General features: G+C 43.5%; 1 protein-coding gene across 4 annotated transcripts in view; it reads left to right on the top strand.

Annotated features, from left to right (window-relative positions):
- The first annotated feature begins 3,941 nt into the window (after nt 1–3,941).
- POFUT3 (protein O-fucosyltransferase 3) overlaps nt 3,942–13,377 on the top strand; it is a 469,410-nt gene continuing 459,974 nt past the window's right edge. For 2 of the 4 annotated variants that reach the window (XR_015721965.1, XM_045779242.2), the window contains exons 1-3: nt 3,959–4,063; nt 11,437–11,613; nt 11,957–12,308. Coding sequence is in view for 3 of the 4 variants with exons in the window: in XM_045779242.2 (XP_045635198.2) it covers nt 12,228–12,308 (81 nt within the window). In the remaining variant the exon portion in view is untranslated. Of the gene's footprint in view, nt 4,064–11,436; nt 11,614–11,956; nt 12,309–13,377 lie in introns of all 4 variants that reach the window. The other 2 variants (XM_045779240.2, XM_087856418.1) reach the window with 2 other exon arrangements.

Here is a 13,377-nt window from a genome sequence, read left to right as displayed (position 1 = left end):
AAGGGGTGGCCGACTGGCTCAATAGTAGAGCCTGGGACTCTTGATCTCCAGGTACTGAGTTCAGCCTACCTTGGGCACAGAGATTGCTTAAAAAGTAAATAAAAAGATGAAGTTTCTTAAGAAATAATAATGCGGAAGAAATAAAAAGCTAGACGTACCACACCACACTCCCCAAATTGTTTTAAGCAGGGGAAGTGATATATTTTTATGTTTGATTTAGAATAATACTCCTTCCCTGCTCACCACCAACAGGTGAATCCAGTGAATAATTTTTAAAACTGATTTATTATTGACATATATTAGTTTCGGTAGTACAAAATAATGATTGATATATGTATATACTGCAAGAGGATCACCTCAGTAAGTCTAGTTAGTATCTGTCACTATATAATTGCAAATTTTTTCTAATGAGAATGTTGAAGATCTACTCTCTGAGCAACTTTCAAATATGTAATACACACTTTTTATATTTAACTATAATCACCATCTGCACATTAAATACCTATGACATTTTTTAAAAGATCATTTATTTATTTTAGAGAGAGAGTGCGTTCGCATACGAGGCGGGCGGGGTGGGGGGGGAGGCAGAGGGAGAGGGAGAGAGAGAATCTCAAGCCCACTCAGTGCTGAGTGCAGAGCTCAGGGCTTGATCTCATGACCCTGAGATCATGACCTGAGCCGAAGTCAAGAGCCAGATGCTTAACAGACTGGGCCACTCAGGTGCCCCACTATGACATTTTTGTAACTAGAAATGTGTGCGTTTTTACTGCCTCCCCCCAACCATTCTGTTCTCTGTTTCTTTTTTTTTTTTTTTTTAAGATTTTATTTATTTATTTGACGGAGATAGAGACAGCCAGCGAGAGAGGGAACACAAGCAGGGGGAGTGGGAGAGGAAGAAGCAGGCTCATAGCGGAAGAGCCTGATGTGGGACTCGATCCCATAACGCCGGGATCACGCCCTGAGCCGAAGGCAGGCGCTTAACCGCTGTGCCACCCAGGCGCCCCTGTTCTCTGTTTCTATGAGCTCTGTTGCCTTTCTGGGTTTTTTTTTATTTTTATTTTTTTAAAGATTTATTTATTTATTTGAGTGAGGGGGGAGGGGCAGAGGGAGAGAATCTTCAAGCAGACTCCCTGCTTTGTGCAGAACCCAGTGCGGGGCTCAGTGCGGGCCTGGATCTCATGACCCATAGATCATGACCTGAGCTGAAACTAAAATTCAGACGCTTAACTGCTTGAGCCACCCAGGGGCCCCTGTTTTTATTTTGTTTGATTCCACATGTAAGTGAGATCATATGATATTTGTCCTTCTCTGTCTGACTTATCTCACTTAGCATAATGTCCTCTAGGTCCAGCACATCACAAATGGCAAGATTTCATTTTTAATGACTGAATAATATTCCATTGTGTGTGTGTGTGTGTCTGTGTGTGTGTGTGTGTGTATTCTTATCCACTCATCAGTTGATAGACATTTAGGTTCTTACCATATCTTTGGGTATTGTAAATAATGCTGCAATGAATATGGGGGTACATACCATTAACCCTTCAACAACATGGGTTTGAATTGTGTGGGTCCACTTATATATGATTTTTTTTCAATAAATAAAGTACAGTACTGTACTGTAAATGTATTTTCTTTTCCTTGGGATTTTTAACATTCTTTTCTTAGCTTATGGTAAGAATATAGTATATAATACATACACCAAATATCTATTGGGGTGGGAGTTGGCATGTCCCTAACTCCCACATTGTTCAAGAGTCAACTGTGTATTTTTTTTTTTTGAATTAGTGTTTCATTTTCTTCAGGTAATACCAAGAAGTGGAATTACTGGATCATACGGCAGTTCTATTTTTCAATTTTTTGAGGAACCTCCATACTGTTTTCCAGAGTGGCTGCACCAGTTTGCATTCCCACCAGCAGTGCACAGGGAATCTTTTTTCTTCACATCCTAACCCAACACTTGTTATTTCTTGCCTTTCTGATTGGTGCGAGGTGATATCTCATTGTGGTTTTGATTTTTATTTCCCCAATGATTAGTGATGTTGAACATTTTTTCGTGTGTCCCAACATTTTTTTCATGTTGGTCATCTGGAAGTCTTCTTTGGAAAACTGTCTATTCAGGTCCTCTGTTCATTTTCTTTTTTTAAAGATTTTATTTATTTATGTGACAGACAGCCAGCGGGAGAGGGAACACAAGCAGGGGGAAGTGGGAGAGGAAGAAGCAGGCTCCCAGTGGAGGAGCCCGATGTGGGACCTGGGATCACGCCCTGAGCGGAAGGCAGACGCTTAACGACTGCGCTACCCAGGCGCCCCCCTCTGTTCATTTTTAATTGGATTGTTTGTTTTTTGGGGTTGAGTTGAAGTTCTTTATATATTTTGGATATTAACCCCTTTTGGATATATCATTTGCAAATGTCTTCTGCATTCACTAGTTTGCCTTGTTGTTTTGTTGATGATTTCTTTTGACATGCAAAGCTTTTTTTTTTTTTTTTTTTTGATGTAGTCCCAATAGTTTGTTTTCTGCTTTTGTTTCCCTTGCCTCAGGAGACATTTCCATAAACACATTGCTAAGGGCAATGTCCAAGAGATTGCTGCTTATGTTTTCTTTCAGGAGTTTTATGGTTTTGGGTCTCATACTTGTCTTTAATCCATTTGGAGTTTATTTTTGTGTGTGATGTAAGAAAGCAGTGCAGCTTCGTTGTTTTGTACGTAGCTGTCCAGTTTTCCCAACACCATTTATTGAAACAACTGTCTTTGCCCCATGTTATAATCTTGCCTCCTTTGTCATAGATTAATTGACCATATAAGAGTGGGGCTTATTTCTGGACTCTCTATCCTGTTCCATTGATCTATGTGGCTATTTTTACGCTAGTGCCATACTGTTTCGATTACTATAGCTTTTATATCTTGCAATCTGGGGTTGTGATACGTCCAGCTTTGTTTTTCTCAAGATTGCTCTATTTCAGATCCTTTGCAGTCCACACGAAATCTGGGGTGGGTGGATGTGTAGTAGTATATAATTGTTGTCAGATTCTTCTTTGATGAAGTGTTGTGTAAATTGTTGGTCCCTTCCTTCCCAGAGGAGATTTTTATTAGGTTGCTTTTTCGATTCTATCTTAGCACATTATAGGCATTCTTGGCTATATTCTGGATATGAATTCTTTCTTAGATAAATCTATTGCAAGTATCTTCTACTCTGGATTGTTTTCCTATCAATAGTGTCTTTGATGAACTTTGATGAACAGAATTTACTTTCAATGATATCCAATTTACCAATCTTTTCCTTTGTCTTTCGTGTTTCTTGAGGTTGATACCATTATTATCACCCTGTTTTTACAGAGAAGTTAATGGAGGTGCTTGGCACTGGAACTCTCAGGGCCAGGACTAGAGTGAGGCAGGCCTAGGGCAGCGTTGAGTCAGGGTTCTGCAAGTGTGCCCAGACAGTGTCTCCTCATATATTGAGCCCTGGATGCCTCCCTGCCTCAACCTAGCCCTGGCCCTACCAAGGTCTTGAATTACCTCCCTACCTGTATCCCTTCCCTGGAGGCTAGAGCAAAATAATTCTAACTGGGTTCTCCGAATTTGCAATTCAGTAGCCTGAAGTTAAGTTTTATTTTACTGGCAAATGAGCTTCCGGCTCAGTCTACCAAACACGGGTACCCGATGAAAGGGACCCAGGTCTCTGCTCTGCGTACCATGTTCTCAGTCTTCCTGAATAGGTGGCTGCGTTTGCTTCAGTCCTAGCAGAGTCTGAGACGCAGAGAGCGTCCCACGACTTACTTAAGGGTAGAATTTCAGAAGCCTCCCAGGAACTTTCAAGAACTGCGGAGGCTCTCTGGTGAGGGGAGGGGCAGATGCTCCCGGGAACCCCTGTGGACTGGATTCTAAGCCGGGCACCGGCGAAAACCTGGATCAAGGATCGCTGGGCCCGGGCGCGCGGAGAGTTATCCCGCCTTTCCCAAACCTCCTTTCCGAGTCTTCGCCCCAGCTCAGGCCGGGCGCAAACTGAAAGTGGAAAACCGCGGGGCTGCCGGCCGCCGAGCGAGCCTCCTTCCCCCGAGACAAGGTGAGTGGGAGGCACTGGGGCTTTTCTGGCTGGAGTGATACTTGGTGGGGACAGGGTCTTGATGCCGGGAAACCAAAGGAGACTTCCTGGTGCGCACGGAAGCTGGGAAGCTGCCCGCCGAACTCGCCGCCGCACGACACCGCCTCTTTGTGCCCAGAAGGGAGTGTGTGTAAGAGAAAGATGGAGTTGTGCGCTGCGAAAGAAGCCGAGTCTGTTTTGGGAAACCTTGGGCAGCGCTTTCCAGAGACACCAGCTGAGATTTAAACCTATCGGGGGCTGGACAAGCACAGGTGGGAGCCCGGGGAAGGCCCGCGGGTCCCCGCCGCCGCCGACTGGGGAGTTCTCACGTCCCTCCCATCTGCCAAGATCCTTCCCAGCCCCACCAGTTCCAGAACCTGACTGTGCCACTGTGTGTTGTGAATTGCATCCTTCTTCCCCACATCTTCGCTGATAATCACTTGTTGCTGGAATTGTGCTGAAGTGGTAGCGATTCTGACTGCCCAGCGATAGCGAGCATTGCGTATTTCGTGGAGAAAATGCCCCGGGGGGAGCCCCCAGACTGGCAGGCTTTCGTTATCCATACGCGACCCATTTTTTCGGGATTTTTGCACCCGATTAGCGCCCGCGAAATAGAGCTAATTTTGTGTAAGATGTGGAAATAACATCGATGTGATTTTCATTTTTTGGGTCTCTTTTTAATGATTTTTGAATATGTAGCAGATGTCACGCAAAATGACTGTTTTCCTTAACATCACAGCTCCCAACAGACTGCCCCCTACTCGCTGCCCCATATCCCTAAAATGCGTGCGGTGACTTGGCTGGTTACATTCATTTGCGGAGTGCATGCGCTCTGGCAGGGTATACGGCAAGTTGGTCTTCAGGACCTCGTTCTCCTTGTCCGCCCTTCTTTCCCTCGGCATGAGACTACCCAGAATCTCATGACCAATCTTGGGCTTGCTCGTGATGTCACACTACAACTAGGGCATTGTGTCTGGTTCACCCCGTGGTCTCTCAAAGGGAGGGCTTTCAGGTGGGTCCCGGCTCTCCGCATCGAATAATCAACGCAGGTATTTGCACACTAAAGGGCAGACCCACCAATCTAGAAGCACCGTTATCTCAATTTCAGAAGTTTCTCCTCTGTCTGCAAGCCACAGGCAATGTCCTAGCGTCAGAGGTTCGTTAAGGTCCGCTCCATTTTTGAAATGCTGTAGTAACTCTTCCTTTGCTGGCTTCCTGCTAGATGGCAGTGTGTAACAGTGAATTAAATACACAGCCTTAACTGTTACTGTTGTCTTCTATTCTTCACTTAAAACTGTTTATACTACAAACAGTACACTTAAAAAAATTAAAACTAGGGATGAATTTAGAAAATAAAGAGCAAGAACATAGTTTGGACAAACAATAATGCTTTTACATATGTGTAAGTATTGCTCAGATGCAGACATTTCCAACCCATGTTTAAATGCCTTCTAAAGGTGGAATGTAAAGTGTTGATTTCAGTGGGAATGCATTATCTAATTGTTCCCTATAAACATTATAGGGTTTCTGAACATGGGTTATTAAACATTTTTTAAAAAGTCTCTATTTACAACGTTTTCCAGATATTGATTTCTTTGAGAATAAAATTTAAGTTTTCAAAAGTTGGTGATGAATTACTAAAGAGAATGATGATAAAGTAACTCTAAACTTGTTATATAGAAATATTTCTTTATATTTACAGAACTCTTGGTTTATGGTGACTCAAGTTGTCTTGATCACTATCTCTTTACTTGATCAGCTTTTCTTCCTTGGAGAGTTTTTGCTCCTGGACGCTATTTGTGGGATCGGAGAGCCTCATTTTGGGATGAAACCCCAGGAGAGCCCCTGGTCCAGCCCTTTGTCTTCGGGCATGTGAAGTGTTAGCCACACTGTGTTGATGTTACTTGACTGGTGTCTCACTCCTGATTATATAAATGATGAAAGCAGATGAGGGATTTCAGTTCAGATCTTTTGCCTGGTAGGAAGGTTGTTACATAGTAACCAATGAATCCTTCTTGGAGAAAGAACAGTTACTAAGAAGACCTTACAAGGAGAAAGATGAGAAAGTCTTACTCTTCAGGAGCTGGCGAAGTTCTTAGTGTGATACAGAATCTTCACAATTTTGTGCCCTCACCTCCTTTTAAAAAAACCTGTTCCCTTTGAATGCTTCTATTTGGGGCTTCATATCAGTCTTTTCTGTTTTTTGCCTTTTTTTTTTTTTTTTTGGTCTGGATGTGTTTTAATTTAGTTTCTATATTAAGTTGCCCCACTAAATGAAGTTGTATTAGTATCGCATAATTTGAGTGCTTCAGAATGTCTGGAATTTAACCGTTTAAGAGTGGCATCGCCTGGGACGCCTGGGTGGCTCAGTCATTTAAGCGGCTGCCTTCAGCTCAGATCAGACCCTGGAATCGAGTCCCACATCCGGCTCTTTGCTCATCAGAGAGTCTGTTTCTCTCTCTACCTACTCTGCCTGCTGCTCCCCCTGCTTGTGCTCTCTCTCTCTCTGACAAATAAATAAATGAAATCTTAAAAAAAAAAAAAGTGGCATCACCTCCAGTTCTACAGTAGAGATGCGAAGGTCTCAGGCTGCAAATTCTCCCCCACTCCCCACTGTTAATCACCAGGCTGGTGTCACGTGACTGCCAGTATCCCTTTATCTCCAGTGTTCTTGATCTGTCTCACCTGAAATGTGTGCTTGGTGGAAGACGATGACCTTCCCAGATAGAAATCTACAACCCTAAGCACTCTAGTAAAAACAAACGCTTAGTGAAATATGAAGTCTTTTTAAAAAGAGCGAGGAAAACAAACACCAATCAATGTCAGTAAAGAAAACTGGATGAAAGTGGAAACTGGAACCACTATGCCATGTTCTCCAGGTGCCCAAGGAACAGGTGCGGGCACTAAGGAGGTCTTCTGTAAATTAAGAGTATATCAGCTTTTTAATGTTCAACAAGTGTTTTATATGCATCCAATAAAGCAACTTTAGAAAGTTTCCTGAAATCTGCCAGCTTCCTGCATTCTTTCCACTGCAGTGATAGAAACAAGCATGATGATATGGATCTAGATCTCCCAGCTTGGCATTGGGAGGGGTAAGGCTGGCCAAAGCAGGGGGTCTGGAGAGTCTAGGAGAATGACTGGGGTAGTGAAGGAGGTTGGATGTGCTAGGTAGGGACTAGAGCACAGAACAGGAAGCGACCCTCCAGGAATAGTCAGAACAAAGGCTATGTGTGGCGGAAGCTGGAGAAGTAGGGCTGGGTCCAGGGAGTCTTGTTTTCAGACCTAATGCATTTGATCTTTATCTCGAAATCTGTGGGAAGCCATGGATGGATTGTAATCAGAGGAGAGAGATCCAGTTTACATTCCAAAAACAACTCTACAGCCAGGTAGAGAGTGCAAGGTGCAAGGGGTCAGACTGGTAGGAACACCAGTTGTCAGGCTTATGGAGAAACCAAATAACAATGAAAGAGGAGTGTTGAGGAGGAGAAGTAGCTGAAGGGAGGGGTTGAAAAGCTCCTGGAGAGTTGTCCCAAGGCTCTTAGACCTTCCCACCGGCCTGCCGTCATCTGTCTTTCTCAGGACAGCCATGTTTAAGGGATATGGTGAGGCTTTACACGTTATAAAATGAAAACATGCTTTGGGAGAGTAAGCCTACTTGAGAAATTACACCTTAGTGGCTATCATTTAAGCTTGGTAATTAGATACAGTCCTTTTAAAGATTCTCCCTGGTATCACCTTAAGCTCTGTTTAGACAGTTGCTTATCAAAGATTAGAGGAGAGATGATCAAAGGAGCCTCCCCAGAGCTCTCAGCTTCTGCCTCACCTCTTTACCCTGCCATGGGGACAAGGAGGGAAAGATAGAGACACACAGACTGTCAGGGTCAGAAAACCCCGTGTGTCTCCCAGAGTTACCTTTTCATTTTATACTCAGAGATGCAGGGCAGAAATCATCTTCTGAGTACCATTTCTGGGACCCTTAACCTATACTTTGGACTGGCCCTGCGAGGCTGAAATTTGAAGCTGGCATCCTCAGACTGCTAATTTGCTCTAAGATCCCTCCTCTGTCCATTTTAATTCAAAACAAAGTGGAGAAATTTGAAATTATTTTAGGGTGAGGGTATTGCTGGTTTTGATGGACTGACTAGCTCTTGTGGGAGTGTGGGCTGGTCACGCTCAGCTTCAGACCCTGCTCTGGGCAGCAGATGGCCGGCCCCAGGCAGTGCACGCAAGCCGAAAAATGCATTTCGGAAGCTCAGCTCTAGGGTCAAGAGGGTTGGTTAGCGAGCGTCCGTTTCAGATGTTACCTACCATGGTTGTCTGAACAAGCACACATTGCTTCATCCGGGAAAGGAATGTTCTGGGGCACCCTCTTGGTGGACTCTGAGATTCACCCTGGGGGCAGTGATGAAACAGAAGGGAGCTTTCCTCCTAGAGTCCCCATTGCATGACGCTTACTGACTTTCGCCACGCTCTCTGCAAGCCCATCTGTCCCACCAGTGGGGGGACTGGTGACTGGATGACAAGCTCCTGGGTAATTGATACCATATATTAGATTGATGTGCCCCGAGGTCTGGTTGATGGCTGCATGCTGTAAATCTTAATACCGTCTACACTAACTGGCTCTGTTCCTTTAGTATAGTGGTGGGCATTTAACCACAGCTCGGTCCCTGAGACCTCACTATACCTCTGGCTTTGGGAGCATAAGCTAAATTGAGATTCTTTGGATGAAAGGGAATTTGTAACCTTAAATTCCTCTGTCATAGTTCATACAGCCATGTAAAGACTCAAAAAGGTCCTACCTAGGACAGACCCTAGGACGGCGTTGTGGTAGCTGTAAAAATATCCCAAACTATGTACTCCCATTCTCTCCCCATCTTTTGTTTTCCTTTATTACTGACCCTCTTGGACTCCTAACAAGCGGTCACTGTTTCCCCCATTTCTTTCCTTTCCCGTGAGCCTGGAGACAGGTGACTTGATTTCTAGACCCACTTCAACCTTTAAAAACTATGATCTTGGGCAAATCAACTTAAAGTTGCTGAGGCTCAGTTTCCTTATTTGTGGGAACTGCGAATAAAACCTACCTTGCTGGGGCGCCTGGGTGGCACAGCGGTTAAGCGTCTGCCTTCGGCTCAGGGCGTGATCCCAGAGTGCTGGGATCGAGCCCCACATCAGGCTCCTCTGCTATGAGCCTGCTTCTTCCTCTCCCACTCCCCCTGCTTGTGTTCCCTCTCTCGCTGGCTGTCTCTATCTCTGTCGAATGAATAAATAAATAAAATCTTTAAAAAAAAAAACAAACCTACCTTGCTTACTTTACAAGGTTGTTATCAGTAAGATTGAGTGGAGTGATATATGTTAAAATCTTCTGAAGATGATAGAGTTTTATACCCACTTAAGGTGGTAATAATTCATTACCTAATCTGGGTTACATTAATTATAGCTATAATAAATTGCCTTTGCATATAAAACAGAAATTGGATCATCTTCCTGTAAGGCAAGGGAAAGAAATAATGACAGTTAACGTTTATTCTTTACTGTGATGAAACTGAAGCTTAGAAAGATTTAGTAACTTGTCCAAATTTATATTACGCGTAAATGACAGAGCCAGGATTGAAACCCTCAGTGCTATCTCCGCATTTTAGGTAGTTAATAGCTACTAGCATCAACTGAGTAGAAGGGAAGGCACTTTCCAGGTTCTTACAGATTTTCGTTACATTTTCCTCTGGTATACCAGCTGACCGAGAGCGATTCTCTATAGGTGTTTTCTCTGATGAAGGCAAATGATCTGTGTTAGTATTATTGGGTGGGAATTTTATAGTCTTCGTTTTTTTTTTTTTTTAAAGATTTTATTTATTTATTCGACAGAGATAGAGACAGCCAGCGAGAGAGGGAACACAAGCAGGGGGAGTGGGAGAGGAAGAAGCAGGCTCATAGCAGAGGAGCCTGATGTGGGGCTCGATCCCATAACGCCGGGATCACGCCCTGAGCCAAAGGCAGAAGCTTAACCGCTGTGCCACCCAGGCGCCCCCATTCGTGTTAAAAAAAATATAAAAGAATGCATGAACCTCAGAGTCTGACTCGTTTCTGGTTGTAATACTTATCAAAGTTGTAGTGTTGGGTAAGTTAATTTACTTTCTTCAAATTGGGTTTTCTCATCCTTAAAAAAATGAGGACAGCAATTGCTGCTTCGTAAGAGTTGTGGGAGGATTGAATGATCTCATGCATGCGAGCACTTAGGAAGGGCCTTGCTTACAGTAGGTCACTCAACAAATATTAGTGATCTCCTCTTCTTTGGCAAGATGAGTGTTTCTCCTTTTGAAGTTCAGTGGATGGGACAGCAACATACTTTAGATGAACTCAGCTTTGTTTTAGACTTAAAAGTATAATAAAAATGATGATGAATATTTTAAAATAAGATAGCCAATAGTTATTGGACATCTGTGTGCCACACTCTGAAATGAGTGTTTTAGTAATCTTATCTCATAATTCTCAATAGCTTTCTGATTAGGCACCCTTATTATCTACATTTTGGAAATCGAGATATTGAGAGGCGAGGTTAAACCAGCTGGGGAGTTGAGATTTGAATCCTGGCAGGCTGACTCTACGGCTGTTCTGTCACCGTGGATTACAGAAGTTCCATGGGTAAAAGAGGAAAAACACACCATCGATGATTTCTGTCACCGTGGATTACAGAAGTTCCATGGGTAAAAGAGGAAAAACACACCATCGATGATTTCTGAATCCAGGAGTCATTTTGTTGCTGAGGGACTTACTCTAGACTTAAAGTAGATCACGAGAGGGGAGTCCACCTTTAAGGCCAATATTTTTAACCAGAATTCAACATCATTTTTATATTTCTAGTTATATCTTTCATGCTATATCTGGGAGATGTACAATCAGATCTTAGAACCAGATGTTTGGGGTACAGTAAAGTAGCCTCAGGAACGTTGATCCTTGCTGTGTTCCAGAACTCCAGTGGGTCATTTGACCAAGACATTTGACTGCACAGAGCCCTGGGAATAAAAGGCATTCTTTGGAACTCTTTAGTTCATTTTTAAAACTTTTTGAAATGATCATACATTTCAGACAGATGGAAATCTTATTTCAGAACTTCCAGAGAATCATATTGTTCACACAACCCACTGCTTTGTTACACTTGCCCTAAAAGACTGAACAAATACATCAATAATCAGAATTTCTTATGTTGTCGTTGAAGTTATTTTCCTTAGGGAAAGTGTGGGTCAGTTGATCGTGATCTATTTTCAAACCATGCCTGGAACTTTTATTTATTTTCTCCCTGAATTTTACAGGAGTGGGTGGATAATCTTGGTAATTTTTTTTTTCATTTTTATTTTTAGAGAGAGAGAGAGAACACGCACGGGGGAGGTAGAAGAGGAGAGAGAATCTTAAGCCAACTCTGCAGTCAGCGCGGAGCCCACCCCAGGGCTCGGTCTCACAACCCTTAGACCATGACCTGAGCCGAAACCAAGAGTCAGACACTTAACCAGCTGAGCCTCTCAGGTGCCCCAATCATGGTAATTTCAATTCTGCTTTTCTACTCCTTTGAAACCTAAGGAGAAAATGACTACATGTAAGTGACTTGGGCAATTCAATCTTCTGATGGCAGAGAATATTAAGTAGAGACAGAATTTTAGACTCAGGACCTAATTGTAGACCTGTCACAGTCCTCTAATGGGCTGTGTGACCTTGACCAAGTCACTTTACCTCTGATTTTGGTTTCCTTATCTAGGAATGAGGTATCTAGGATCTCAAAGCTCCTTTTAGTTTTAAAGTGTTGGGTTTCTATGTGATAACCCTGAAAGACTACATTTATTAAGTCTTCTGCACCAGGGCTAAAACATGATTCTTTTATTACAGAATTTTTTGATGCCTTCTGGTTTGAAGAATGTCCAGCTGCTCCGGTGATAGCTTAAGAAGACTGCATGCTGTTCCCTCTTGATGCCAAGCCAGGCTCACGCAGAACCTCGGATCTCAGTCCTTCATGGAGACCAGGTCCCAGCAGGAATGACGGTGCAAGAAATTGGCACCCAGATGGTACCTCCACGTGAAGTTGTCTTGGGCTATGGGCCGACTCGAGAACACCTGGTAACCAGGCTAGCCCTCTGTCAGTCACCCGGGGCTGGGCAGCATGGTGTGGATTCAAAGGAGGAAGCTTTTGGCATCTTGCCTATGCGTCACAGCCACCGTCTTTCTGCTTGTCACCCTCCAGGTAGCAAGAATTTGGGTTGCTTAGTGTTGATTCCTGAGCCATTCCACCCTTCCCACCCTCAACCCACTCTTATTGTCTCCAAGTACTTTACTTTTTGCTTAATCTCTCAGGATCGGGTTGAGGGGGGGTGTTTCTGTCTAAGGCAAGGGAAATACTTCTTTTGTCAATAGATAAAACTGATGTTTAGTGAGTGGGTATGTCAGGTAGAAACAAAATCAGTGAGTAGGGGGTCAATTTGTGACTCTTGTAGGGTCCTGGTTCTAGAAGAAGAGAAAGTAGAGTTCCATCTACTTTGGGTCAAATTTAGATGGCTTTCTCAAAGCCCCGTCACGATGACTTCTGAAAGATGGCATTCTTGAAGAAGCTGTGTGTATTCTAGGAATAAGATCGTTCTTCGGAGCACAAGCATCCGCATAAATACATTTGTCATTCTTGACATACTGTTTGACCAAGGACTGAATGTGGGTGTTTTGTTTTGTTTTGTTTTAAAGATTTTATTTGTTCATCAGACAGAGAGAGAGACAGAGAGAGCACAAGCACAGGGAGCTGCAGACAGAGGGAGAAGCAGACTCCCTGCTGAGCAGGGAGCCCGATGCAGGACTGGATCCCAGGACCCTGGGATCATGACCTGAGCCAAAGGCAGACACTTAACCTACTGAGCCACCCAGGTGCCCCTGAATGTGGGTGTTCGAACTGCAGCGTTTTTTAAGTCTTCCCACTTCCCATCTATTTCATGTAGTCGGTGATGCTGAAGTTCATTACTGATTTCAAATTACAGTAAGAATGACATAGCAATAGAAAAAGTATAGATACAATTTAGATATACTTTGGACCCGTTCAAGCACCAGCTGTCCGTTTGGAAATCCAAAAGCCTTCTAAAGATTATTTGTGGATATGAGCAGTTCAGGTGTGGGGTGGATGGAAACAGAGGCATTCTCTGGGCTTTTTCCTCTTGATTAAGATCAAATGAGATAACGCATATAAAAGCATTTCGGCAGACAGGCTGGCGCTGGACTTCTACCACCTTCTGCTGCCACATCAGGATTCTGGTCAGAGGAAATACTTGACT

The sequence above is a fragment of the Ursus americanus genome, chromosome 27, assembly GCF_024610735.1.
Source record: "Ursus americanus isolate L20-20 chromosome 27, mUrsAme1.1.p, whole genome shotgun sequence".
NCBI lineage: Eukaryota > Metazoa > Chordata > Mammalia > Carnivora > Ursidae > Ursus > Ursus americanus.
This window is presented reverse-complemented; position numbering and strand designations above follow the sequence as displayed.